This window comes from Leishmania donovani, chromosome 12 (assembly GCF_000227135.1).
Source record: "Leishmania donovani BPK282A1 complete genome, chromosome 12".
NCBI lineage: Eukaryota > Euglenozoa > Kinetoplastea > Trypanosomatida > Trypanosomatidae > Leishmania > Leishmania donovani.
Genome location: NC_018239.1, coordinates 192,092 through 218,008, shown reverse-complemented (window position 1 = coordinate 218,008; position 25,917 = coordinate 192,092). Strand labels below are relative to the sequence as shown.

Below are 25,917 nucleotides of genomic sequence, written 5' to 3'. Positions count from 1 at the left end.
CTGCTGCCGCTGCTTCATCCATCGATACCCAGTAGTCCAGGCCATGCTCTCCGCGTTATCGGGCCTTGCGCATACACATATACACTCAAGTCCTCCTCCCCAGCAGAAAAGCAACAGGAAGAGTCACGAAAAAAAACAAAAAGAAAAGACCCTCCACGGAGTCCATCATGCACTCACACCTCTGCCTTCGCGTGACTAACGGTGGCGCAGCGTTGACGATGACGGTTGCAAAACGTGTTCGACCGTGTGAGATAGGGGAAGTGAGGTGCCTCTTTTTCGACGTCGTCCCCTGCTCCCCACTGCGTTGAGTCTTGATGCCTCTCTCTCATCAGCCTGGTCTGCTTGTTTGCCGACAAGGCCACGGCAAGCTACACGAACGATGCCTTCAGCGCTTTTCAGCACGGCGAGTTAGTGCACTGTCTCTCCAACTACATTTTTCATCTCCTTCCCGCGTCTCTTTTTCCTGCTATTCCTTCCGTCTCTGCCCACCCGCCCGTACATACACACGCGTGCGTGCGTCTCTCTCTCCTGCGCTTTATCGATGCCTCGCACACCTTTTTTTTTCTGTGTGTGGCTCTCTCCTTGGTTTGTGCTTGCAGTGTAAACACACACACACAAACTCGTTTTCTTTCTTGCCGACTTGTAACCCGTTGCACATATATATATATATATCTGTGTGTGTGTGTGTGCCATCGATTCTGACGTAAAACCTCAATCGAAAGCTCCGTGCAGTCACGTTAAGCACGCATAGACTTCATTTCTCTCCCCCCTCCCACTACCACCTCTTCTACTGCGGCGTGCTGCATCTCTTTCGCCCTTGCGCCCCTCCAGCACACCTCTGCCTCCCTTGCATCGCCCACTAGTTCGATCTCTGTGTTTTCGTTTGGGCTCTGTGGAGGGGAGGGAGCACACAACCACACGCGCGCCCACACTCCTCCTCCCGTCTTCCGTCCGCTGTGTCAGCGACTTCTTTTTTCGTTTCTTTACCCCTCTCCGGCCTTTTTCTTTGTCTTGCAGGCTTTTTTGCCCTCCCCTTCCTCCCCCGCGTGCACACCCGTCTGTCCGCCCGTCTGTCTCCCTGCTTGGGTGTGTGGTTGCACGGCCTGATCCTGCCGCACAGCCGGCGGGCACGATCGACTCTGTCCCACCCAATCTCCCTCTTTCTTCCTCGCTGTCGCACGCCGAGGGAACGCCAACGAGAGGCGTAAAGCTCAATCCCACCGGGGCTGGCAAAGCCACAGACGCACACGCACACACACACACAGTCACGGAGACGGCTCCACCTGTGTATGCGACTGTGTGTGTGTGTGCGCGCCTCCAGTGCTCCCGTTTTCTCCAGCCCATACGCTTACATTTTCTTGACATCTATATCTATATATGTGGTTCTCCCGAGCTGAGACTTTGTCTGTCTCTCTGTCTGTGCCTGGGCATCTGTGTGATCTGGTGGGTGGCACTGTCTTGGTACGCTCTCTATCACGCCCTCCCCCCTTCCGTCCCTCTCTCCTCCCATCCCGAGGCACACGCTCAGCCAAGCGGAGGCGACGACGAAGTTCAAAGAGGGGTTGCCACCACGCGTGTGTGCCTCCTCTTCTTCCGAGTTGCTTCGCCCTCTCACTTCTTTTTGTGTGACCACAACGACACCGAAGCATAGTCGGAGGCGCAATGCCCAGCTGTGAGAGTCCGCTCTCCACGACCACCCCATCCTCTCTGGTGCACCCGCCCGCCCACCTGTGCGACGTCACCGGCGGCACCGCTGCAGCTGCCGTAGCGGGAGCGTCGAGGATGATGACGGACACTGCGGGGATGTCGTCTTCGTGCCCGTCGGCGACACGCACGGCGGCAAAGACAAGCGGAGGCACCGTTCAAGCGGAGCTTTCGCAGTCGTGTCCACATCCTCACCAGCACCAGCACCAGCAGCATCAACAGCCTTGCTTGGGAGGTTTCCTAGATCCGTTTTTCCTGACGGAGATCGACGAAAATGTTCAGGCCTTCAACGGTACTGCTGCGACGAGCGGCTTGCGCACGTCTCTCTCGGGCGACGGTGCTAGTACAAGTGCCAAGGACGCGGCCCTCTGCAGCCCATGCATGGAGTGCGTGCCACCGGCGCGTGGAAAGACGGTGCGTAAGTCGCGCTCCGCATGTGAGCTGCGGCTCGAGTGCCGCCTCAGTACGTTGATGGGCAGTGATATCACGAAAGACGAGGCGGACGACAGTAAGCGGAAGCGGCGACAGCCATCGTCGTTCCCGTCGTCGTCACGCAGGGACACGGCAGGCTGCTTTTCGAGCTTCGAGGTCATGGGACCGACAGCCGAGGTGGCTACGGCGGGCGAAGACATTGCCACAACCGCGGCGACAGCGACAGATCCAGAGGCTGAGTTAAAAAGCCATGAAACAAAGAGGCGCTTGCTGTTGCCTACATGGGTAACAGCGCGGGCATCGACTGTGAGGAGAGCAGGGGCACCGTCGACGGATTCGGGTGTGGCAAGTCGAACGGTGAACGGCTGCTTAGCCTCTCCGCGATCCTTCAGCTTATCGCACTCGAAGCCCAGCAGTGACAACCGCGATGCTTCGGAAGGTAGCTACGTGCTTGACTGCGAGACTACTCTCCTGCCGAGCGAGAGCGTGGCCGCCGCTGTGAGCACCAGCTCCTCGACCGTTAGCAGCTACGCGAGCGAAGCACAGGGAAGGGCGGCGGAAGAGGCGACGAACTGCGCCACCACCGGTGGGACGACCGTCGGATCTAAGGTGACATTGCTTGTATCTTTGATCATGCGGTGCACCCCGTCCCGAACGGGCCCGCCCCACTCCGCGTCTTCTACAGAAGGCGGCGCTGCAGATGCGGAGCGGCTGCCGCCGCTGGAGCTGTACCCACCTGCTGTGCTTCCATCTTCGATAGAGGAGGTGCCGTGCGGCGTGGAATACGACGCATCTGGCGCGCATCATGACGACATGTACGCCATGAAGGACATTACAGTGGATGTGAAGGAGGATGCCGACCAGCAACGGGGTGCCTTGGCCGAAGAGCCGACTCTGCAGGCCTCAACTGCGAGCAGGCGCACGCAGCACACACAATGGACGATGCTTCCGTCGCCAGTGACTGCGTGGCTGCTCGGCAGCTCAGCCATGGGCGCCTCACTTTCGACAGCGTTGTGGAAGGTGGCCCCTCGGTCAAGACCGGCAATGCTCACGCCGTGTTCGTGCGTTTCCGCACGAGCAGAGCAACATTCTGTCCAGGTGCTGTCAAGAGCGCTGGCAAGGGGGTCGGCGATGCGCTCTTGGGCAGAGCTCGAACGCGCGTCACTATCCTTCCTCGGCACATGGTCCGCCTCCGTGTCTGCACACCTCTCTGCGGTCCCACCGCCGCTTACCACAGGCTCGACCACGTTACGTGGGTCATCGGTGCTGCACCTGATGCTGCCGCCACTATCCTATTACGCCTCTGCTGGTACTGAGTCCATCGCGTACATCACTCGGGCTCCATCACGTCCGGCTGCCGCAGCAGAGGAGATGATCGCGCGGCAGCCGTGTGATGTGTGGCGTCTCGCGCGGTGCTACGCGCACTTCGAGCGCGCCGTTGAGCAACGCGGCGACGACGGCGTATGGTCAGCTCGTGGCATCAGCTCCCTTCCGACGTGGGATTCAGTAAAGCTGGTGGCAGCTGCTGGCGTTGCTAGTAAGGATGCGGAGAGCAGCCTGAATGACGACTGCGAGGATGGCGGCGCGTGGCTGCTTCCTTCCTTCACTCTTGATGTTCTTCCTGACACACCTGACACCCCTTCCCCGGCTTCTCCGCAGTTTACCTCGACCTTCCCGTTCTCCTCCGTGGCGTCTGTGCTTCGCGCCGAGAAGGAAGAGGAGGTCTTCGCCTCTGCTGTGATGTGGACATTGGAGGTGATGACCGGCGTGCGTTGAGCTTTTTTTTTTCGAGCTTGACGTGATCGCGATCGACAGGCCGAGAGCGAGCGGGAAAAAAAACGGCGTATGCCCACAACAGTGCAGCCAGGGGAGGAGGATAAAGCAGGGATCGACAGGAACTGTGGTGAATAGGACGTTGTACTACAGCGGCCTTTTTGGTAAATTTAGATGCATCTTGTCAACGCCGCAAAGAGGTACAGAGCAGCAGCGCCCCCCTTGCCGCCGACGAACAGTGGAAAAGCAGCGAAGACACGAAAAGGACCCCACAAGGAATGCCATTTCCACAGGAAGAAAACGGGAGAGAGAGGGGGTGGGGCAAAAAAGGAAGAAATATCGGGAGCACGAGCTACTGATCCCTAGCCCCCCTCCTCCTTACCCCTTTCTCTTGAAGTGGCTACCACTGGGAACGAGGCACATCCACGTAGGCACACATGCGCCGTCCTCCTCATTTTGCCTTCGCTTGTGCATGTTTTGCCAGGACACCTGCATCTCTTCTCCCGCAACTCCTCCCTCTCGTGCCGTCGCGTTTCCGGATGGAGGCGGATCTGGCGCGCTCTACCAAACAACAAAATACCGCACCTTTGATCTCTTTGTTTTCGGGTATTTCGTTGCCTTCATAGAATCGGCGGCGCATCCGGCAAAGGAGCCGTTTTCGCGGCTCTCGTGATTTCTGTGCATGCTGCGGCTCTCTCCCCCTTCTCTCTCTCTCTTGTTCGTCGTGCTTTGCATCCCTGCCATGCTCATCTGCCATCTGGCTCGCTGCCCTCGTTTCCGCTGCTTTTCTGTTTCCGCGGGCTGATTCGTTGTATCTTTATTTTTTTTTTCCCCCTTTTAGCGTTGGCTACTGCCTCCTCCTCCCTCTTGTGCGTGTGTGTGTGTGTGTGTGTGAATGTGCGCCGTTACCTCTGAGCCTGCTCTTTCACCCTGCTCTTCGCTCAATCAACCTGACGGAGAGAGGAGGAGTGTGCTGCGCGCTTTTATTTTATTCGTTTGTTCTGCTTTCGTCTTCGTGCTTGCCGCATGACGTGGCCATGGACGCGTACTGATGTAGTAGCACGGTCCTTGCCGTGTGCACCTGCCCACCTCCCTTCCCCGTTTCAAGAGGGATCTGCAAAGCACAAAAGGCGCTAAAAGGGAGGGCGAGCGGGGCAGCGCAGCGTACCCATACACCACCACACAGGCAAACCAGTAAGTAAGCGTTTCTTTTTTTTTTTGCTGTTTGTTTCACAATAACAGAAGCAGGAGTGATCGCGCGGAAGGTAACGCTGACCGCTTGTTTTTCTTGAAACACGGAGCGAACTCCCTTCCTTCTTTCCACCCACTTACACGGGCACCTCCCCCTCTTCTCGTTCTATTCCCTTGTACCTCCCTATTTATTGTATTTATTAGGTGTCATGTTCAAGCATATTATATATATACGTGTATGTATGTACCCCTGTCTTTATTTTTTATCTTATTGTCTGTTCATCTGTATTTTTTTTTTCTGTTTGGTATGTATTTGTGTATGTATTTACACATGGAAAGAGAGCTATACACACACATATATATATATATATGTATATGTATATATGTGTGTGTACGTCTCTTTTCAAACGTGGTCTTCGCGTCTTTTTTGTTGATGTTTTTTTCCCTCTTCCTGCTCTCCTGTTTGGGTCTCCGTGCTCGAAGCTAGATGTTGCTTCTCTTTTCGTTTCCTAGTACAACCATCTCGCGCCTTTCTCGCTCTTGGTATTCCTTTCTACCGCACGCATCCGCTGCTCAGGATCGCTGCTGTGCGCATGTGATGAGACGCTTTTTCTGTGTCGTTATGCTGCCTCAGCAGCATATTCATGTGCATGGACCTCGGGGCACGGGCTCCATTTTCTATGCATGGCTATTTTTATGCGACCCACGCCCATGGGCTTCCGCGCACCTATTGCACAGCGCTATATCTGTTGATTTTCCTCTGGAACATACCTGCAGATATGTGTTTTCCGTTTCTGGAAATTAAGCGCACATGTATGCGCGCGCTCTCCATCTCTGAGCCTTGCCCCTACTCCCATCTATTTTGCCTTGACGTTTTTCTTACGTTTCTGTCCTGCGTATTCCCTCCACCTTGTGTTGTACACACGCATCTGTTTCAAACATGTACGCCTTCCTGGTTATTTCTTCTTTGCCTTTTCAACATTTTTCATCTGGATGCTGGATATGCCTGCATCTACACTATGTGTGGCGGACGCATCGTCTTCTCCCTACGCCCCAAGCTTTCTCGGTTGCTCTCTCTCCCACCCTCTTTTTGCTGTTTGGATCGAGGCACCTGCGTGTTTTGCTTCGCCTTCACAACTGGTGCTTGCCCTGCCGCTTTCCTTTGTGTTGTCCTTTTTTTTCTCTCCTCTTAGGAGAAGCACACGCGCAGCGTACAACAAGCACCGTACCAGTCTGACGAACGGCTACTGTGCGTCTCTCTCTGCCACGCCCTGAAGCACACACACACACACCTACACCGCCTCTCTCTCTTTTGTGCTCTTTCTGGTTTCGTCTGTCTGTCTGTTTTTCTTCGTTCACTCTTGTATCCTCTTTCGTTCTTTGTCCATGTACCGAAACTGTCTTGTGTGTTCTCCGCGTTGCTGCTCCGTTCCGGCCTTCTCTGCTCAGTTGCATACCCCGCCCCCTCCCACCCCTTCATTTCCCGCCTGCGTGCGGAACTGTGTGTGTGTGTGCCTATAACCAGGTGGGGCGGAGCGGATGTTGCTCAATCGCATGACGTTTTGCTTGTGAAGGAGCCAACGTATTTATTCTTCTTTTTTATTTCTGGCCTCTCATAAATTTTCTGTTATTTTTTTTTTGGGCGTTTTCATTGGTTTTCTGCTCCAGTATATTTTTTTCTCGTGACCTTGAGGGCGACGTGCTGGTGGCGTCTCCCGTCGCTTTTTCTTTTACTTTTTTTTGTTTGGACAGTCGATCCCGTGTACTCCCAACCCCACCCCGCCTCTTCCTTCGTCTGCCTTCTATGTTCTTTGCGTATGTGCTGGTCTACATTACTTTTTCTTTCTTTCCCCTTTTTTGTCGGTTGCATCGTCGTCGTGCGTGCGTGTGTGCGCGCGCACTTTCCTTTCTCGTTCTCTCTGTCTTGGTTGCTCCTTTTTTTGTTTTTTTTTTTTTTTGTGCGGGCTTCTGTTCGAGGCGACGCATGCGCTCACCGCTCTCCTTTTTTTTCCTTTAGTTGTTTTTGTTTTCGATTGTGTGAGTGTGCGTGCTTGATGTCTTCTTCCCAGTTGCAGCTGAGCAGGGTGTCAAGAGACTATATCTCTCTCTCTCTCGAGCTCGCATCTCTTTATCACGCCCACGTTACAGCTTTTTTTTTTCTCTCTTCGTAATCGCGTGCACACCAACATGTACGACCGCGCAAAATTTCGTGACGACGACGAAGCAAGGATCAGCGCGAGACGAAGGACTTGTGCAGGAACGTGCGTGTGCTGGCAACGACAACGCGTTATACACATGACGACAAAGCATAGAGAAAAACACGCGCGCACACACACGCGGAGAAAAAAGGGCCAGCGAAAGACAGTACAGCACTTCCTGGTGCAACATCTCCTTTCGCGTATAAAACGCTTTCTGGTTTTCTGGTTTTCTGTTTATCTATCCGTATCTCCATATTTTGCGGTGTACACAGCATTTCTTTCGCGGCAGCGGACCCTCCTCCTATCCTCTCCAAAGAGAACAAGAGTGTAACGCTCCATCCTGCGTGCGAGCATCGGTGACTCCTCGATTTCCCCACACGACTTTGCACGTTGCTGCCACCACACCAACTCTTGTCGAGCACACGCTCCAGCATAAAGGAAGTTCAGGAAAGGAAAACGGTAAGAGACAAAAAAAAACACAACCGTCAAGACGCAAGGCAGTGAATGCCATGCGCGCGCGTACATGCTTACCCATACACACGGAGCTCTCTCGCTTTTTTTTTCGCGTGCGTGTTTGCCACGGCACATCCGTGCCATCACCCCCTCCCCCTCCCTCCCTCCTTGCCCTTTGTTCACTGCCTCTGGCTCGTGGCAACGGTGCTGCACCGTTACCTCGAGCACGCAAGTGGCTATACAAGCACGCAAAACGGTGAACGGAGAAGTAAGCGAGTGCGCCTATATACCCACGCACTCCCCACACACATACACATAGAGGGAACCCTTTCACAACCCGTACCTTCCGTGTGTATGTGTGTGTGGGCGTGGGTACATAGGCGCTGCTGCTGCTGCTGCACATGGCATCGAGCAAGCAAACAAACGGCTCTAAAAGCCCCCCCCCCCAAAAAAAAAAAAGAAGAGAAGCGCAGAAAGCAGCAATCATGCCCTTCTGCTTCCCTCTCTCTTCGTACCGCCTTACTGGCTGATGCCCATCCCCGCCACCGCCTTCCTTTCTATACATACATACATGCATGTATGCTTGTTCTTGGCTCTTTGCCAGTGTCGTATTCTCGCGTGGTTTTGTGCCTTCACTTCTTCCGCGTTCTTTCTCTATCCCTCGTGAGTTTTTCTTTTTCAGAGTTTCCTCGCTTCCCTCATTTTCCTCGTTCGTTACCGTTCGTGCGTGCTGGTGTGGTGCCAATGCTGGCTCTCCTCTTTTTTTTTAATCTCGCGAGCAGCGAAGTCTGTTTAGGACAAGGTTACATGGCCCCTCCTGTCTTTCTGTTTTCTACTTCCGTGTCTTGTCTTCTTCTTTGCTCGTCTCCATTTTCTTCGTTTTGTGCGTCTGTACTCCCTCTTCTGTGAAGCTGTATGTGAGTATGCTCTGCTGCTGCGCAAGAAGAGCGCGAGAGCACCGATGCAGACAAGGGAGTGGGAGTGCGTCCCTGTCTGTCTTAGCCATCATTCTCTCCAAAGCCACCCAATTCGTTTCTCCCATCCTTCGTCTCTTCTCCTCATGCTCTAAAAGAGGTGCGTGATGGCATGCCGGCTCGTTGTAGCCGTCACAGTGTAACGCAGAGGTCGATGTGCGGCGGCTTCGTACGTGCTCCTGGGCCACCGTGGGCTCTATAATATGGATGGTGCAGGAGGTATACCGTCCTGACTCCCCCTCTCCCCCCACACCCACAAGGGTCGATCCATCTCTTTCTCTCTCTGTTCCTGTTATCAACTTCACTATTTGCTTTTTGATTCTTCTCTCCTTTTCTACTTTCGGGTGGCAACATGGAAGAACTCGGAGGCACGCCTTCTGCACTCCCCTCACCCACCACCACCACACTATGTCTCCGTCTCTCTGTTCTCTTTTTTTTTGTTTCCTTGCGCGATGACCAACACGCACGCACACACACGCTTGTATATGTATACACACACATGCATGCAGGCATACAGACGGAAAAAAAAAGAAAACAAAGAGATACTCTGTGGCGCATGCGCAATCTTCTTTTTGAAAGAACGGAAGTATGCTTGTTTCTGCGTGTGTGTGTGGGTGTGTGTGGGGTACCTGTTCTTGTATCTTTCACTGCATGCTCTCCTTTCCTATATTTTGGACTCCGTATTGCTCATCATGACGCACATGAGTCGCTCGCTCTCTCTTTCTCTCTGGCTGTCTTTTCTTTTATTTTTACTGCTTCTCTCCCCCTCTCTCTGTGTTGATGTGCGTTCTTGCTCTTGTGTTGCTTCGTCCCCCATCTTTCTCCCTTCACGGCTGTTTCTCTCTTTTTTTTCGTCCCTTTTCATGGTTGTCTCTCTGTCTTTCGCTATGGGGATGGAGGCGTCACTTGGCATGCACGTCGCATACCCCCTCCCCGCTCCCTCCCACATACACATACACGCACACGCACACACAGAGGCCATCTTTCTTCTTTTCTCGATCGTTTTCAGCCCACCTCCCTCTCTCTCTGTCTCTGTTCTTCACCTGTACTACTTCCATTATTGCGTCCCTCTTGAGTTTCTTGTGTGCATGCCTTGCACATACATACACACACACACAAACACTCACGCGCGTGTATGTGCGTGTGTGCGCGCGCGCTTGCGTGAGAGCTGAAGCGGTCTCCCGTTTTTTCTTTTTTTTCTTTTCTGTTTCCCCCGTTTGTTCCTCGACTTGCGTTACGCGCTGTGGCTCGGCGGCACGCGGCTCTATCTTGCCCATGTGCACGCGGCTGTGCGTGGCCCTGAGGTGATCTTCGCGCTCTCTTTCCTCGTCTTCCCTTCTGCCCCTCCACTTTCCTCATTTTTTGTTTTCAGTGCCTTGGCGTCCCCGGCCGCGCGTATGCAGACGGGGCAGCGAGGGCCCACACAAAGTACGCAACAACAACGCAACCAACAACAACAAAGAACGCGGCCGCGGGCGGGAGCGCCTCGAGCGAGAGAGGGACACCGCCGGACTCTGTGAAGCCGCCTTTTCTTTTTGCCTGATGTGCTGTTGCGTTTTGTTTTGCTGTCTTCGAAATACCGGGAGCTTGCACCTGCTCATGCTTCGCGCGCGCTCGTGTATATGCCAGTTTTTGGGTGCATGTGTACGTACACAAGTGCAACGTGTGCGCGTGTGTGTGTGTGGTCTCCATCTCGCTCTCTCAGCCCCTTCTTGTGTTGTGCGGCCTTCAGGCGAGCGTCCTATCCTGGCTTTGCCTTCTCCGTGAGGCGAAGGAGGAGGAGGAGGGGTCATGAGAGCGAGACGACCTCATCGCAGAGAACCGCCAAACGAATACGTGCAAGCGAGTCGGCGACATGAGCGGCAGGAAGACAAGCAAACACGGGGGGAGGCAAAGGTGTCTTCAGGAAGCACATTTTCAGGCAGCCTTGTGCATGAGAAGCGGCCGAGATTTCTTTTCAGCGTGCGCGAAAAGAAAAAAAAACGACAACGAAAAACGAAGAAACCTTCCGTTCACTACCCGACGCGCATGCACGACTATCCTGTTCTTTCTCTGGCTCACTCTGTCTCAGCCGTTCTGCGAATGGGCGAGGTGATGAAAGTACGCCGTTGCTTCTCCGCATGTGTACAGACCAGACAGACAGTGGGGGGAGGGAGAGCGGAGAGTAAACAACGGTGCTTGGAGAAAAAAAGCAAGTGCTTGCATCACGTCTCGTTTTCTATGTCTCCGCACCTTATTCCTTCTCTTCACTGTTTTTTCTGTGTACATGGTGATGGTCCTCCTCACTTGTGCTTCTCCCCTCTTCCCTGCTCCCATGAGCACATTCCTTGGCGTACACTCCGTGCACGCCGGCGCTTCTCCTCACGGACGCAGATAAGCCCGAGCACGGCGAGGCGAGTTGGCACACAAGAACGATCAAACAGAGAAACTCCGGCACGAGGACCAGCTATAACCACACCCACCGAACAGACTCCAACCAAAAAAGCATCTGACGAGGAAGGAGAGAAGAGCAGCAGCAACAAAACGTGCGCCAGCGAGAGAGAATCGTAAACCAAAAGGAAAGCATACGGGCACACACAGAGGGACTGCATCCCCAACCCCCCTCTGTGCTTCTTCCTCCCTCAAGCAACCTCTCTCTTCTTTCATCGTTTAGCTGTCATTTTGTTCCACACCCACCCATCCCTTTTGGGCCTCTCCGTCTTTCGCTTGTGTTTGCTTGCTCGTGTGTGCCATCATCAGCATCAGCCCCTCCCCCTCTCTCTTTTTGTTTCTCCTCGCTTATTTCTCTCTGCTCCCCTTCTCTCCACAAGAACGTGCTCTGACCATTTTTGTGCCCGCGCGCGCGTGCGCACGTGTCTGTGTGTGTGTGTACGCACACTTCAGGGAACAAAACACGGCTGGCGTCACCGACGCAGAGAAACGAAAAAAAACGTGAAGCGGCCCGCTCAAGCACGGGAAACTCAGAGCGACGAGAAGAGGAGGAGAAACAGCATCGAAGGCATTCTGCACTGCCAGCGAAACACATAAACGAGATCGTCGCTGCCGAAAAGAGAAAAAGGTAAGAAAAAGGGTGAGGGAGGCAGACGAAGGTGGACCCTTTCGGACCACGCACATCGACCGCCACCACCGCAACAGCAGCGGAATTCAAGCTGGTATCTATCTTCTCCATCAAAAAAAAAAAACGGACAGAAAGGGAGGGGAGGGGGCGCAAGTTTCACCGTGTTGGGCAACGAGGTATCTTACACTCCCCTGCCTACAACCGCAATCCAATAAGCTCTCCCACGGGCAGTACTTTTCTTGCTGGCAAGGGTCCGGGGTGTGCGTGGACACGCGGTTAGGGCCACCGCAGCACCAGAGAAGCGCAGTGGAGGCTAGGCGGACACGCAGGCTATCGACGTTTGGGTGCGCTTAACGTACACTCTAACCTTCGAGCACAAGGAACACACACATACACACACACACGAAAACACTCAGAAACGAATTGCGAATCAGCGATTCATTCTTGCTACTCTGACTGTCCGAACAGAAAGTGACACGCATCCTCCTCCCTTTTCTCTTTGGCTCTCGCTCTCTGTGGCTCCCGTCTTTTGTGACTCTTCTGCTTTTTCCTTGGCGTCGCCTGGTCTTGGATTTTGTCGTTGCGCTGCCGTGCGTGTTTGCGTGCTACTGTTGTCCTGCACGTATGTAGCGATATCGCCATTTGTCCCCTTTTTGTTTCCATTCGTGTACAGACACAAACACACTCTGACCACATCACCGACAAGAACAGCGGCAGCAGCGCAACGAAACAAAATAGGAAAGCGAAAACGAGGGAACTGTTATTCGAGGCTGACGCTCTGACCACCGGACACGGCTCACATTTTCTGTCCTCTCTGGATGCGCATGTGGTTGCGTGCGTCGTCAGCATTTCGTGTCATCGAATAGTTTCCGTTTTTTTTATGTTGTACTTCTTTTTTTTTTGCTGGCTTTCCTTCCAGGTTGTTAGTACTTCCTCTTCTCGGGCGAGGCTGCGCCGTTCCTTGTTTTCCGCTTGTGTGAGTGTCGGGCGTGCATACGTTTTGCACGTGTGTGAGGACCCCCTCATATGTATTTCTTTTTTTTCCCTTCTGCTGCGGTCATTTTTGTGTTTGCCGTTTCAAATTTGTGCTTCCCGCGTCGTTTGTGTGTGTGTGTGTGCGGTGCCCTCGAGCGCACGCGTCTCCCTCACCCTCCCAGCTGGGATGCACATACGTGTCTGACCGTTCTGCATGTGCGTGCGCGTGTGCGCGTGTTTGCTTGTTTCTTTCATCTACACCCCCTTTTTTTGTCCGTGCTTCGTCCTGCGTATCATCTTGGCTGCGTGCTATCCTTCTTCCCCTGCCGGCGCGACTATTCTCTCCTCGCTTTCCTCCTCTTTTTTCCGTTTTCCGAGCTCATCAATCTTTTGACTGCGTCTGGGCTCTCGTCCTCTTTTTCTTAGATTTATTTTTGTATTTGCTCTGGGGTTTGCGTGTGTCGTTGGGTGGAGTCGCTTCTTTGTTCGCCCCCGAGTCTCTCCGCGTTCGGGTGCTGCCCCTCCCACGCCCTCCCTCCTGTGTTAATCGTCATCGAGGATTCACGTAGCCACGAGGGTACACAGGGAAGAAAGGAGGACACCGTCAGACACGTCTCGAAAGTGAGAACAGGCAAGGAGGGTCAACAAGCGACGCTGTTGCCAGCGGCAAGGCAGGAGAGAACGAGGAACTGAACTGACCTTCCCTTGGGAGGAACGACGAGTGGGCACGAAGCCTCCCGCTAAAAGAAAAAGAAAACAGGCACGCAGGATAAGGGACACAACAAGGCTGAAGTACCCAACGGTTTTTGGACGGTCACAGGCATACATACAGACGAAGGGAAGCAAAATACACGGAAGTGCACGGAGCGACACAACGGCAGATAGGGATTAGCGGTCAACAGCAACAACAACAAAAAAAAACATAGCCACTGCACTCTCTCAAAACTGCGCTTTTTTGTTTTTTTTTTTTTATTATCTCCTTCGCTTCTTCTTGACTGTACGTTCGTGAGACTTAGTGCGGTTGTGATTCCTTTCTTTTTGCCAGTTTTCCCCCCACCCTCTCCCCTCGCCTCGCCTCATCCCTCACGTGGGCCCTCTACTGACCACTGCTCCGGTGCTTATTCTCCAGCACATCAGCCGTATTGCTCCGTCGCATCGCGAGACACAGTGAAAAGCGGAAGGGTACATTCGAAAAAGGGAAGGGAAAGGTGAACGGGATCCCATTAGGCAGCGACCGAAACACACACACACACACACACAAAGGAGGCTCCCCTCCCTCCACAGAAAGCACAGACAGCCGCCGCTGCGACACAGGAAAGGTATAGGACGGAGAAAAACGAACACGCAAACAGAAGCGACACATATACAGGTACGCAAGCGCACGAGCTCACAGACCCCTCCTCCTACCCACCCAACGGCAGCCTTCTGTCTCGAAGCGTCTGCGTGCGTGCACGATTTTTTTTGCCTTTTTATTTTTATTGTTTATTTGTGCAGGGTTGAGCAGCTCCCCGCTTATACCTCTGTTGCCCTCGTAAGCGATCCGCTGCCTTTCGGTTGCTCTGCTCGTTCTATCTCTCTTTCTCTCTTATTTTCGTTTTTTCTTTTTGCGTTCCGCGCTTTTCTTTCTTCATTGTTGCGTTTTCCCCCTTTTCGTCGCTCCCCACCGTGCACGTGTGCTCGCCCCCTCCTCCCTCTTCCTTCACCACCCACCACTCCTTGTGGATCGGCCATTTCTCTTACCCCACCCCCTTCTCCATCCCTCCCTGCCGGCTCAACCATAACCCGAGGCTCGCTAGTAGGGTCTTTTTAAGTGGCTTTTCACCCCCTCCCCTTCCCCATTTTCCGCCCTCCCGCGCTCACGTTCGGTGCCGACCGTCTTCTCATCCTGCACTTGCGACACTGTAGCGACGACAGCGACGACGTGTCCACCACCATCACAGGGAGGGCTGCCATTTCTAGCGATTTCTCTCTTTATCCGTTTCCTGGTTCTCTGTGTTGTTACTGACTGCCTCGTGCATCGGTATATAGTAAATCGGACGCTCTCTCGTTGTGGTCGTCGTAGTGGTCCACGCCACGAGGCGTAACGAGGAGCTCCCCTACGAAGTACGAAGAAGGCGAGGCAACAACAAACAGCCGAGATACCGATAGGAGATCGGATACAGGTCACGCACATTCTTTTCTTTTGTTGTGCAGCCGTACATCGTGCTCTCTCTCTGTTTATTTGTTTTCTATTCGCGATTTTGTTCGGCTCATTTTTTTTGTGTGTGTGCGTGTGTGTGCGTGCTTCTCTCCTGCGTGCGGTCGACCCCTTCACGCCTCTGTCCTTTGCTGTGCGAGCTGATATTTGCCAGTATACACATATCTATATCTATCTGTATCTATACGCGCATAGTTTTTTTTTTTGTTTTGGTGTTGCTTCCACTCTCTATCTCCCTTCACATCTCCCTCTGTATTCCCTTTTACGCTGGTGTGACATCACCGCACCGCTGCCAGCTGGTACGTTACCGCCGCGCCGTCTCCGCCTTCGTCGTCCGCTCCCGAGGGGCTTTGCTCTCTGCGTCCATCTGTTCGCACACGAACACAGAAATACGAACGCTCGCACTCGCACTTACAGAGAGAGAGGTAAGGGCTGTTGCTCACGTCAGCGTCGAGATATCACACACGGCAAAAAGAATCAAGCCGAGCGACCTGCACACACATACACACGTGTGCTTGTGTGAGGAGACTATTCGAGTATTCTGCTCTGCTAGACAGGCCCTCTACGTCTCCGAGGCTGCCCAGTCCTTGCCCAGCACGCAGAAACACGTAAGGACTTGCGTGCCTCTGCTGCACCGTACCTCCAACCTGCCTCTTCTCGTTTCTTTGTTTCGGTCGTTTCGCCGCTTTTCGTGTACGTGTTGTACCCTCGCTTTTCTCCTTTTTTTTCGAATAGGACGAGTGCGGTGAGTGGATCTGATTGGACGGTTGTCGTGGCCAGCAGGAGAGCTGAGTCCTGCCATCCTCGCTCACTTTCTTTTTGTTCGGTGTGCTTGAAAGCTCTTGGCTGTTTGGGGCGTGTGCTCCATCCTCTTCTGCTTTTCTGCGCTTGACTTGTGCCGCAGATTTTCCGTCCGTGTGCTCAGTTTCGTAGGCCATCTCCCCTCTCCCTCTGCTTTCTGTGAGCGCGCGTGCGTACGCGTGTGTGGATTTTGCAGGCTTCGCATGTGTGTGTGTGTTTGTTTTTATTATTCATTTTTTTGTGTGTTTGGCGGCTGCGGCTTGGTATTTCTCTCTCCCCTATACACACGCACACACATATATATATATATATATTTATATATACTCTGTTTTGTTTTGTTTCTATTTTCCTCTTTTTTTTGTCGTTGCCTCTTCTTCCCTCCTTCTCGTAACTTCTGCCTCCTCCCCCCTCCCTTCCCTTCCCTTCCCTTCCCTTTTCGCTCTTCCCTCTGCTGCAGGCTGGCAATAACTGCTGCCCTTGTGCTCTTCGTGGTGCTCTAGCACACGCACGCACACTCCCTCACTGACCCTCTCACTATCACTCCCTTTTTGTCTGCTGTTTCGCTTGTGCCCATCCTCGAACCTTCTTTTTTTTGCCGTGTCTTGTGGCTCTTTCCCTCTCTCGCACCCTCCTCCAGCCATATCCGAGTGCGTGACCTGCATACGTACCTAGCGATCTGTATACGGGCGAAACAGCACACACAGAAAAAAAACCGAAAACGAAAGCTGCCGCTTGTGTTGGGTTGGCTCTCCGCGTGTTCTTGCGTAGCTGCTGCAGTGCACCTGCACTCTTTCCAGGCTTCGATTTCTGAAGTGTTTGTGCCCCCGCCATACTACTCGAAGCGGTGCTCATTTTCTGTTTTATTTTTTTTTTATCCAGGCTGAACGGGCGAGCTCTTCGCGACGGATGCAGTCGTTCAACGCCCCTTCAGCAGCCGTGGCAGGGCCGGAACCCGCCTCGCGGCAAAGCAGCGGAGCAACACTGCCGCTATCACCGTTCTTGCCGCAGTCTTTCAGTATGGAAAGTGAAGGACCGCTTGCAGGCACGCCGGCCGCCGCACCGGGGACAGCTTCGGCCATGGCCAGAACCGTCACTTCGAATGCCCCAACGTGCATGTCTGCCGCTCATGCTTTTGCCAGTGCGGCTCAACACTGTGCCTTTGTCTCTCTGTCCTCCGCCGCTACGTCGCACGCGGCATCCACGTCTCCCACGCTGCCACCGCGACGACCACGCAAGCTGGCACTCGCCTCAGCACACATGCTTGCTTTACCGCACGGATCTCACGGAAACGGTAGCGGCAGCGGCGAGGATCTGCTGTCCGAGCACACTGCCACACCACCAACGCCGTCTCCCGCGCTAGACGCAGACGCTTCGAGGCTGTGCGACATGCATAGCTTTCCAGGCGATGAGCCGCGACCTTCCAATGACCCGGCTCACGGGGGCTTTGAGCCTCACCATCGGCGCATGCACGCACTGCCGCGGCTGTCAGAGGGCGCGCTGAGCGCTCCAGCGGAGTCCCGGACTGCCAACCCGCTGCCTTCAGCGCCTCGTCAGGCCGACGTTGGTGCTATTTCTGATGCCGAAGACGCTGCCGTGCGTGCTTATACTATGTCCGTGTCCGCGACAGCGGCGACCCTAGCCTCTACCAGGTCGCCGGCCAGGCGTGCAAGTGTGCCGCCGCCCCCACCGGCCCCCGCGTTCGAAACCCCTGCTGTGTCAACCTCTCCGCCGTTGACCAAGGATAACCAGGACAACCTGAGCCCCAGTTACAGCTGCAGTGTGAGTATCCCGTCGCCATCGCCGGCATTCAGTCCTTTCACGCATCAGCCGTCGCTGCCGCTAAGCCCCGCCATCGCGGCGTGCTGCCCGGCACGCGGAACGGAGCAGAAGGCCGTGCAGCGCCACCAGTCTCAAAGCGCGCCGCCGCGCACGGTCGTGCACAAGCTGCTGTCGGCAGGGTGTACAGCAGAGCCGGACATGCCTGTGGTGCTCCCCGCAGCACGTCGCCGCTCATCATACGTCTCCGGCAGCACCATGCTGGGCTCTTTTTGTCTCACGGAGGATGGTGTCGAGAGCAGCGACGGGGGCGCTACAGCAACGGTGGATACGCCACTAATGCGATCCAACACCAGCCGAGCCACCACCTTCTCCGGCGCAGCTGCCGCCGCGGCCATGACCACGGCTAGCGCCACACCTTATACATCGCCTTCTCCGACCGCCGCGCAACGGTTCCGAAGCGCCTCTGCCCTGATGCGATACGCATCCACTTTCTCGACCAAGGATGACTCCTCTGTAAACGCCAGTGCTACTGCTGAGGCGGCGCTGCTGTCCACACCGTCGCAGTCACCGCCCCGCCCACCGTGCGCTCTCTCCACTGCGATGGCCAGCGAAATGCAGAGCGGCAGGGACAAGGACAACGGGGAGGTCACGGCTACGGCGCCCGCCGTGGCGGTGACATCTGCGATGCCTTCGACGTACCGTCTGCTCACAGCGCCGGCGACGGGCGCGCGGAGTGAGGACCTCTCTTGGCTGCTTCCATCCTTCTCTGATGGGAATGCTCAAATTTCCCTTGCCGCAGCTCCGCAGCGTCTGCACTCGTGCCTCGCCACCGAGTGCGACAGAGCCATGCGTGCCATGCAGCGGCAAGAGTTGTGGGCGGAGCAGACAGCCGCCGGCCGCGAAGAACTGCGGCGACAGGTGGAGGGGCATGTCGTCGCAAAATACCACAATCGGTCAGAGGGGCTGTGCAAGGATGCCTCGGCATGGCGGCTTCCACAGGAGGCCCCGTGCCCAGAGCAGCAGCTGCTTTCTGACAAGGCTGTTCTTGTTCTTGACGATGGTAGGAGCAGCGCGCGTTCTGCTGCTGCTAAAACGATTGCCGTCGCCGGGGATGCACCACCGTCGCTGGCCCTCTTCCCGCGACTGATAAGCACTTCATTGTCCTGCATGGGGCTCAGGCGGGGCACGGCGACGCAGCCCGAGGTACACGCGTCGACGTCGACTCGCTCCAAGCCTGCTGAAGACGAACAGGATGCAGTCGCCGTGGGATCACCTGTAGAGAATGAGGATTTGGAGGACAGCGCCATCTTTGAAAAGTCAGGGCTGGCGGAGTCCCAGCGGCGGCCAAGCGGAAGCGAGGCTGCGGCTTCAGTGCCGCTGCCGCCTGGCGCGCCACGGTCTCGAGCGTCTGTGAGCTTCTTGGGCTCATCCCTGTCGTATGAGGCGGCATTGCTCTCTGCAGCGCAGGAGATGTCGGGATAGGCCGCGTTGGTGCGCAGCAGTCGTCAACGTAGGGTGGGGCACGCGCGTGTGCGTGTGTCCTCTCCTTCGTATTCCCGTCTACCCTCGCTTCTTTTCATGTGCCGTTGGGATTGCCGCATGCATGAAACGAATGGAGCACATAACGGGTGCGTGTGCTGGTGTGTCTGGTGACTGGAATCCCCTTCCCTCTCCAATCACCACACCACCTTTTTCGTTCCTTTTTCTATCATGAATGAGCGCCGCTGCATCATCCTCTTGTAGTCTCCACACCACTCCTCCCCTCCCTCTCGACGGATATCTTCGGTGGACGTCGAACGCCGTTCTAAGCCCTGCCTTCACTGTCTCTCCCTCCTTTTTTTCCTCTCATTCATGTGCGCACGTGTGTGTGTGTGTGTGTGTGTGCTTGGTCGCTTCGTTCGCGTTTTCTGTGTTTTCTGTTTTGCTGGTCCCTTTCCATGGCCGTTGTTGGCTTCGGTGTGCCTTGGTATGATTCGTGCATTCCCGGCTCTCGCTTGGATTTCTTGTGTGTTCGATATCTTTTTCCTGTAGCGCACGTGCTTGTGCGCCACTCTTCCCTGCCTACTTTCTGTATCGCTGCGGTGCTTGGTGTTCGCGGCATGCGTCTTCACGGTGGCATTTCTCTCTTTAGCACTCCCCCTGTGCTGAACGCTTGTGTATCATCGCTTCCTCCGCCTGTGACCTCTGCTTTTCTGCTGCGCCTGGAGTCTCTGCGTGTGCTGCTGTTCGCTGTGTGCCCCAGCCCCTGCGTGTGTATGCCTCTATGACCCCGGCTGCGTGCGAGAGGGACGCGTGCGCATGCTTCGATGAACACGAAAGGGACGCGCAACATGCTCACAGAACCGTCTGCCTATCATATTTCACTTTAGCCTCCACGACGGGGTCTTTGCAGTTGTGACGCACATGCATGTGCACGCGCTCACACACACGCGCGCACTTGTTGTGCTTTCCCACCACCCTCCTGTCATTCTCGTTTCGCTGCCTCTTCTTCGCCCCTTCTCCTTCTTTTTGTTTCTCTCTTCTGCTTCAGTGTCAGCGACAACCGGTGCCGCGGCCGCGCACCACGCGCGCGCGCAACGGGAGACGTCCATGTGTACTCCATGTGCATTTTTCTTTATGCCTTTACGTGTGTTGGCTTGTTTTCCTGCTTCGGCGATGTGCCTTGCAGCCGTTTTTGCGGGGCTCGCGAAGGCAGTGAGGCATGTATCTGATCGGAGCGAGACGGGAGGGAGGGAGGAAGGGGGTGAAAAAAAAGGGGAGTTGGGCTGGGCGGACCACCCGCCACGTCCGGGCTTCGGCCCCTTTTCTTTCTTGCGTTTTCTCGTTCACGCGTCCCTCATCATCTGTAACGGCATACGCTCACCCATTTCTGTCGATGTGTACACCATGTCTTCCTCAGCGACTCCCTTTACTCCCGTGATACCCATTCCGAATGCTGCTCTTCTTCTTGAGAGAGAGAAGGGCGCATTCTTTCTGGACATCTTTTCGACTTGCGCTGCGTCTGATCGAGACCACCTCCCCCGCATTTTGTAAACCTCCTCCAACCTGGGCCAATGATCGGAGCGCGAGGATGTGTGTGTGTGTGTGCTCTCTCTCTCTGCTTGCTTGACTGGTGCAACGTACTTCTGTGCGTACTATGGAGACGCACAGACACGCACGCCGGCGTATATACGCGCGCACCACTTCTCTGCTTCGACGCAGCAATCCTGCGTTCTTGTGCGCCTTTTCCGTGCCTCGTTTTCGTTCATTTACTGATTTATATTTTGGGTCGCTGGCTCCTCTTGCGTCGTCGCTTTTCTCCCTTCCCGTTTGTTTCTGCTCTCACCTTTGCCTGCCTTCTTTTTTTTTCCTTTCGCCATGTGCTCTCTGCGCGCATCGTGCGTACATTGTGCGCATATCATTTTTATTCGTTTCGCCGGGGGGAGAGGGGGTCGATGTCGTGCCCACGCATGCTCCGCTCGATGCACGTGCGATGTGCCACTACTTTCCTATTTTCCTTTCTTTTTCGTTTTCGCGTTTGTGTTGGTGCGTCTTGATTCGGCTCTCCTCCTTGATTGTTTGTTTGTATGTGTCGTACGCGAAGCGTGTCAGCCTCTTTTCTGCACGCCCGCTGAGCTCCTCTCCACACCCCGTTCTTCTTTCCGTGTGCTGCGCTTATCACGCTTCACGTATTCCTTTTTCTTTGTTGTTGTCGTTGTTCGAAAGAAGCCGCAGCCGCACACTTATACATGTGAGGTTCATACCGCCGTGCTTACCTTGCTGGCTTTCTTTCTTGTCGTCTCGCGTACTCCGCTCTCATTGGATGCGACGTGTCACATCTTCTTTTCCATACCCGCCACCGATCGTGCTTGGGGGGGGGGTGAGGGAGGGAGGCTGTTGTCCATTTTCGTGTTGATGCGTGCGTTGGCTTTCGCCTATCCGAATGATCTGAGGGTGCGGCGCGCGTAGTAGCCTGGGTCTTTCCTCCTCTCCATCTCCTTCACTTCTTCTTTTCCAGTTCACTGTCGCCGTCGCCGTCCGTTTTACGCATCGACGTTTTTGTGTCCGTTCGATCTCATTTTCTTCTGCATGCGCAAACCTTGTTTTCAGCGTACTTTTATGTTTTTCGGTACATCACACGCGTCGCGTGAGGCTACGCCCGTTATAATGCCGTCGCCTTCTCTTTCTCTCTTTTTCTCCTTCTCCCCTCCTCTTTCCACTGCCGCGTACGGTACATCCACTGTCTAGCGCGCATCCCGTCGTGTATTCCTTGTGCTGTCACCATAGTTGATTTCAAGTTCGCCGCTGCCATTTTGGATTTTTTTTTTCGCTTGCTTGCCAGCGTTCATCATACAAACCTCTCGGCTCTTTTGCATGCTGTTTTTGCTCCGATTACCGTATCGTTACCGTCTTCTTCCTCGGCACATGCCTGTCCCTGTCTGTTTGTCTCTCGCAGCACAGTACGCCCTTGTCCCCCTCCCCCACCCGAACTCTCTAGAGCGCGAGGCCCGCTTGCTTGCGTTTCCGACCCTTTTTTTTTTCGGTGGAGTTTAGTTCTTTGGAGCGTTTCCCCGGTGCTCTCACCATGTCTGTGCTGCTCTCTTCGAACAAGCAAAACAACAACATGTACGCCCACATATATGCACACGAGCGGCGCAGAGGGAGAGGGACGCGGATGCTAATGGATATGCGATCGCCCTTTTAAGTCTTCCGCTCTCTCTTTCCCACTCTTTTTGATTTGCATGTGCTATTTCATTGTTGTTGTGCTTCTGCTGCATGTGTGCGTATCGGATTCAGGCTCACTTGTTCCGTGTTTTTGTTTTGTTGTCGGCTTTTTCCCACCTTTATCGGCTTCTTAACCAGTCGCCCTGTGCTATCTCATGCACATGCACACGTAGATATGTGTACACGCATCGGGTGGCGGAGTACAAACCACCCTCTTCCTTTCTCTCACTCTCTCCTTTCAGACCCCGAATCTGGGCAGGCGTGTGCGTGTATGTGTGCACGTTCTCGCTCATGTCTCACGATTCTCCTTTCTTGCTTTTTTATATGTTCGCGTTTTTCTTCGTTTTTCTTCCTCGTTCATGTTCCGTCGATGCGCCTCCGCCTCCCCGCTTTTCTTTCTCTGGTGGTTTTCTTGTCTTTCCTAACTCTCTGGCTGCTCGCCTGCACTTGACCGTTCGTATGTTCATCGTCGGAGACTCGTTCGTTGGAGGTCGGTGTGAAGGTGCGTTGTGCCGCCGATCTCTCTCTTCCTCTCTCTGCATCGCGCTTTTTCTTTTTTTTTTCTTGTGTGTGTGTGCTTGTGTGCTGGCAGTGCGTTTCTCGGATAGCTGTTCCGCTGTCCCAGGTGCGTGAGCTACGCAAGCCGCAGAAAGCGAGTGCGCGTTGAATCCATCGTGCTCAAGGACGCGCGTTACGCATGCCAACGACACCCGCGCCAATACACATGTGCGCACTCACGCATCCCCAAAGAAGCGCAGGCTCCACAGCGCACATCTACTACGGCCATGGCGGCTTCTGCTGCTGCTGCTGCTGCGACCACGGCGACTGTGCGGGTCGAGTGCTACCTCTCAATGATTCTTGTACACCTTTCTTTATACGTCCTGACTATCCTTTCTCTTCATTGTCTTTTTTAGCCGTGGTAGCAATCCTTTGGCGATGTGTATGGTGGGACATGGTGCACTGCCGAGGTGCTGCTCACACTTGGCCGTCTTCTGCCGGTGGCAGTGGGGGGGGGTGCTCTTGGTTGTGCTGCTGACCCGGCAATTTTTGTTTTGCGGTCTTGGTTGTGCCTTCTTTGTCGTTTTCTATGTTTCTCTGTTTTCACTCAGCTTCACGGCTGAGTTGCTGCAGAGCTGGACACATTTGCAGACTCAGACACGCGCATGCTTTCTCTCACACACACAGACACGCTTTTACTCTCTTTCTATACATAACAATTCGTTCACTTTTCACTCTGCATCTTCTTGTGAGGCGGTGCCGGTGTCCAAATCGACTTTCCCACCTTGCCCCTCTGACGGACCGGTGCTACCTGCGCCATGAACCGAGGCATCGAACCCCTCTCTCTATCTCTGTTTGTGTGCGTCCGCGTGTGGCGTACATCTGGACTCGTTTTTAGGTGTTGTGTGGAGTCTTGCTCTCCTCTTTCGTTTCCTGTCTTTTAATGTGCACCTCTTTTATTCTTTTCGGCACGCCCACAAGGCTGCCCCTCCGCTTTACGTTCATTCTCCTCAGTCCGATGCTGCTGCTGCTGCTCTCATTTCATCTTCCGTCTCCGTCACCGCACAAGGGGCTGTGACCACCACCACGGCCGCTCCTCTGCTTGTTCGCCTCTCTTCCTTCATCTGTCTCATATTTCTCCCGTTCGGGTTTCTTCTGTTTTGGTTTTCGCTGTTTGCTTCATCGATAGGCGCTTCAGTGGATGCGTGTGCATATACCGCATGACTAGTATGTGAATAGGTGTGCGTAGGTGACTCTATACCATGTGTCGATGAGTGTATGTGTGCGCGTCCGATGGAGATGCCTCTGTCTCCCTTTTCCTCGTCCCTCGTTCAACCAGCAAACCCTCTCCCCATTGCTCACCGCAGCCTCAGAGAATCCTGACCTTCTTCTTGGGCGACAGGAGTGGGTCTGCCGTGGCCAAAAATGCGCAGTTTTGTTTTAGATTTCATTGCTTTCCTCTGCAGCCAGTGGGGCGTCGACGGCAACCAGTCATTCGTGGACCATGCACACGCCCACCTTCACGCCTCTACGCGAGGCTCGCCCTCTTTTCCTGCTTCGAAGTTCTGCCTGAAGTGCGCCTAGGCCTCAGGTACTGACGGAACACACACACACACACACGTGGAAGAAGGCCCATATGAGAAAATGACGGAGCGAGAGAAAGAGCAAGGCTTGGGTCGTGGAAAAGGAGGGAAGGGAGATGGGGTGACGGTAGTGGTGGCGGCGGCACAGGAAACGGGCTATCCCCTCTTGGCGTACTTGTCGCTATGCCAACCCTCTCCCCCTCTGTCTCTTTACGAGAAGAGGCGCACCACCCAACACCTCGCACGTGACGGAGGATGGCTCTTCGCAGCTGGGATGGACGTGGGTGCTTTTTTCGTTTATCTAACGAACTGGCGTCGCACTTGGCAGATAGCGAGGGCGAGGTACGCTCTTTGCGTCAGATCGTGTGCGCTGTTTAGGCTGCGTCGATGCCCCTCACCCCCCCCTCTCCCAACCGAAAGGGCGCCCAAACAACATAATAAGCGAAGACATATCGATCGCCTTCGTGACTGCGGTCGCGAAAGGGGTGGGAGATGCGCGTTTTGGACGGCGCGAAGCGGCCGCCTCGTCCTCACTGTATCCCTGTATCATGTCAGACATCACTGACTGCGCCTCTCCTGCTTGCGTGCTCCTTAGACGAATGGAGACACGAGCGTAAACATGCACACACAGATGCAGCCCTTGTCTGCAGCGTCTCACATCTCTGTCACTGCATCTCTCCACACTTCACGTGTGCTCTTTCCTATCTCATTCTCGAATCGTGTGCGTCTTTGCGTCCCTTCTGTCGGCCCGCCACACCCGTCATCGCCACGGATGCCTCATAACTGTTGTTTTCTTTTTATTTGTTGTTCTCTTGGCGTTGGAAGTTACCGCGCCACCCTCTCCCACGCTCTCGACGCGTCCGCTAACACAGGAGAGCCGCAGCAGCCGCAGCAACGGAAATAAGTCGTCCAAGTAAGGCGTTGTCGCCGCGAGTAGACGGGGGTGGGGAGCCTTTCCCCTTATTTTTCCCCTTTTCATCTTTTCTTGTTCGTTATCGCGTCTCCTCGTGCGCCGGCACAGCGGTCGTGGCCTCGTTGTCGCGTCGCTCTCTCCTGCTTTTCCATTCTTTTTAGCCCTCCATGGTTATTGGTCGTGAACCTTGCATTACGGACCCCGCCTGCCGCAACAAAGGACAGACACCAAAGAAGCTTGTGAACGCTAACCGCACACACACACACACACACACACACACACACGCACACGCAGGGACTGCTTCGTGTTTCGTCTTGGGCCTTTCTTCCCACATACATACACACACATACACACACACACACACACACACACACACACACACACACAGAGTCTACGTGCAGATCGGGCCGTGCACACACACGCGCCGCAGCGGAGCTACACCTTTCAAAGGCTTGCCACCTCCCCTTCCCTACCTTTTTCTCAGCCGTTGCTGTGGGCTAAATGCCGAGGAAAGAGTCTGGTGCTAGCCGCTTCGTCAACATGAGCGCACCGGCTCCGAACTCCGCCTCCGGTGCCAAGGGGTCGGCGCCGCCCACCCCGACAACCGTGCGCTCCACGCCTGCACGTCTGCCGCACCGCCCCATCTCCCCGTCTGTGGGCTCGTTGCTGCAAAAGGGGCTGACA

The 25,917-nt window shown here is 54.7% G+C and overlaps 2 protein-coding genes across 2 annotated transcripts; both read left to right on the top strand.

The window, feature by feature from the left end:
- Positions 1–1,662: 1,662 nt before the first annotated feature.
- Positions 1,663–3,912, top strand: LDBPK_120430 (hypothetical protein, unknown function; the record flags this gene model as incomplete). Its single annotated transcript, XM_003859112.1, has 1 exon — positions 1,663–3,912. The coding sequence occupies one exon, from the start codon at positions 1,663–1,665 to the stop codon at positions 3,910–3,912; it is 2,250 nt and encodes a 749-aa protein (XP_003859160.1).
- A 12,750-nt stretch (positions 3,913–16,662) lies between these two features.
- On the top strand, positions 16,663–19,017 carry LDBPK_120420 (hypothetical protein, unknown function; the record flags this gene model as incomplete). Its single annotated transcript, XM_003859111.1, has 1 exon — positions 16,663–19,017. The coding sequence occupies one exon, from the start codon at positions 16,663–16,665 to the stop codon at positions 19,015–19,017; it is 2,355 nt and encodes a 784-aa protein (XP_003859159.1).
- Positions 19,018–25,917: the final 6,900 nt, after the last annotated feature.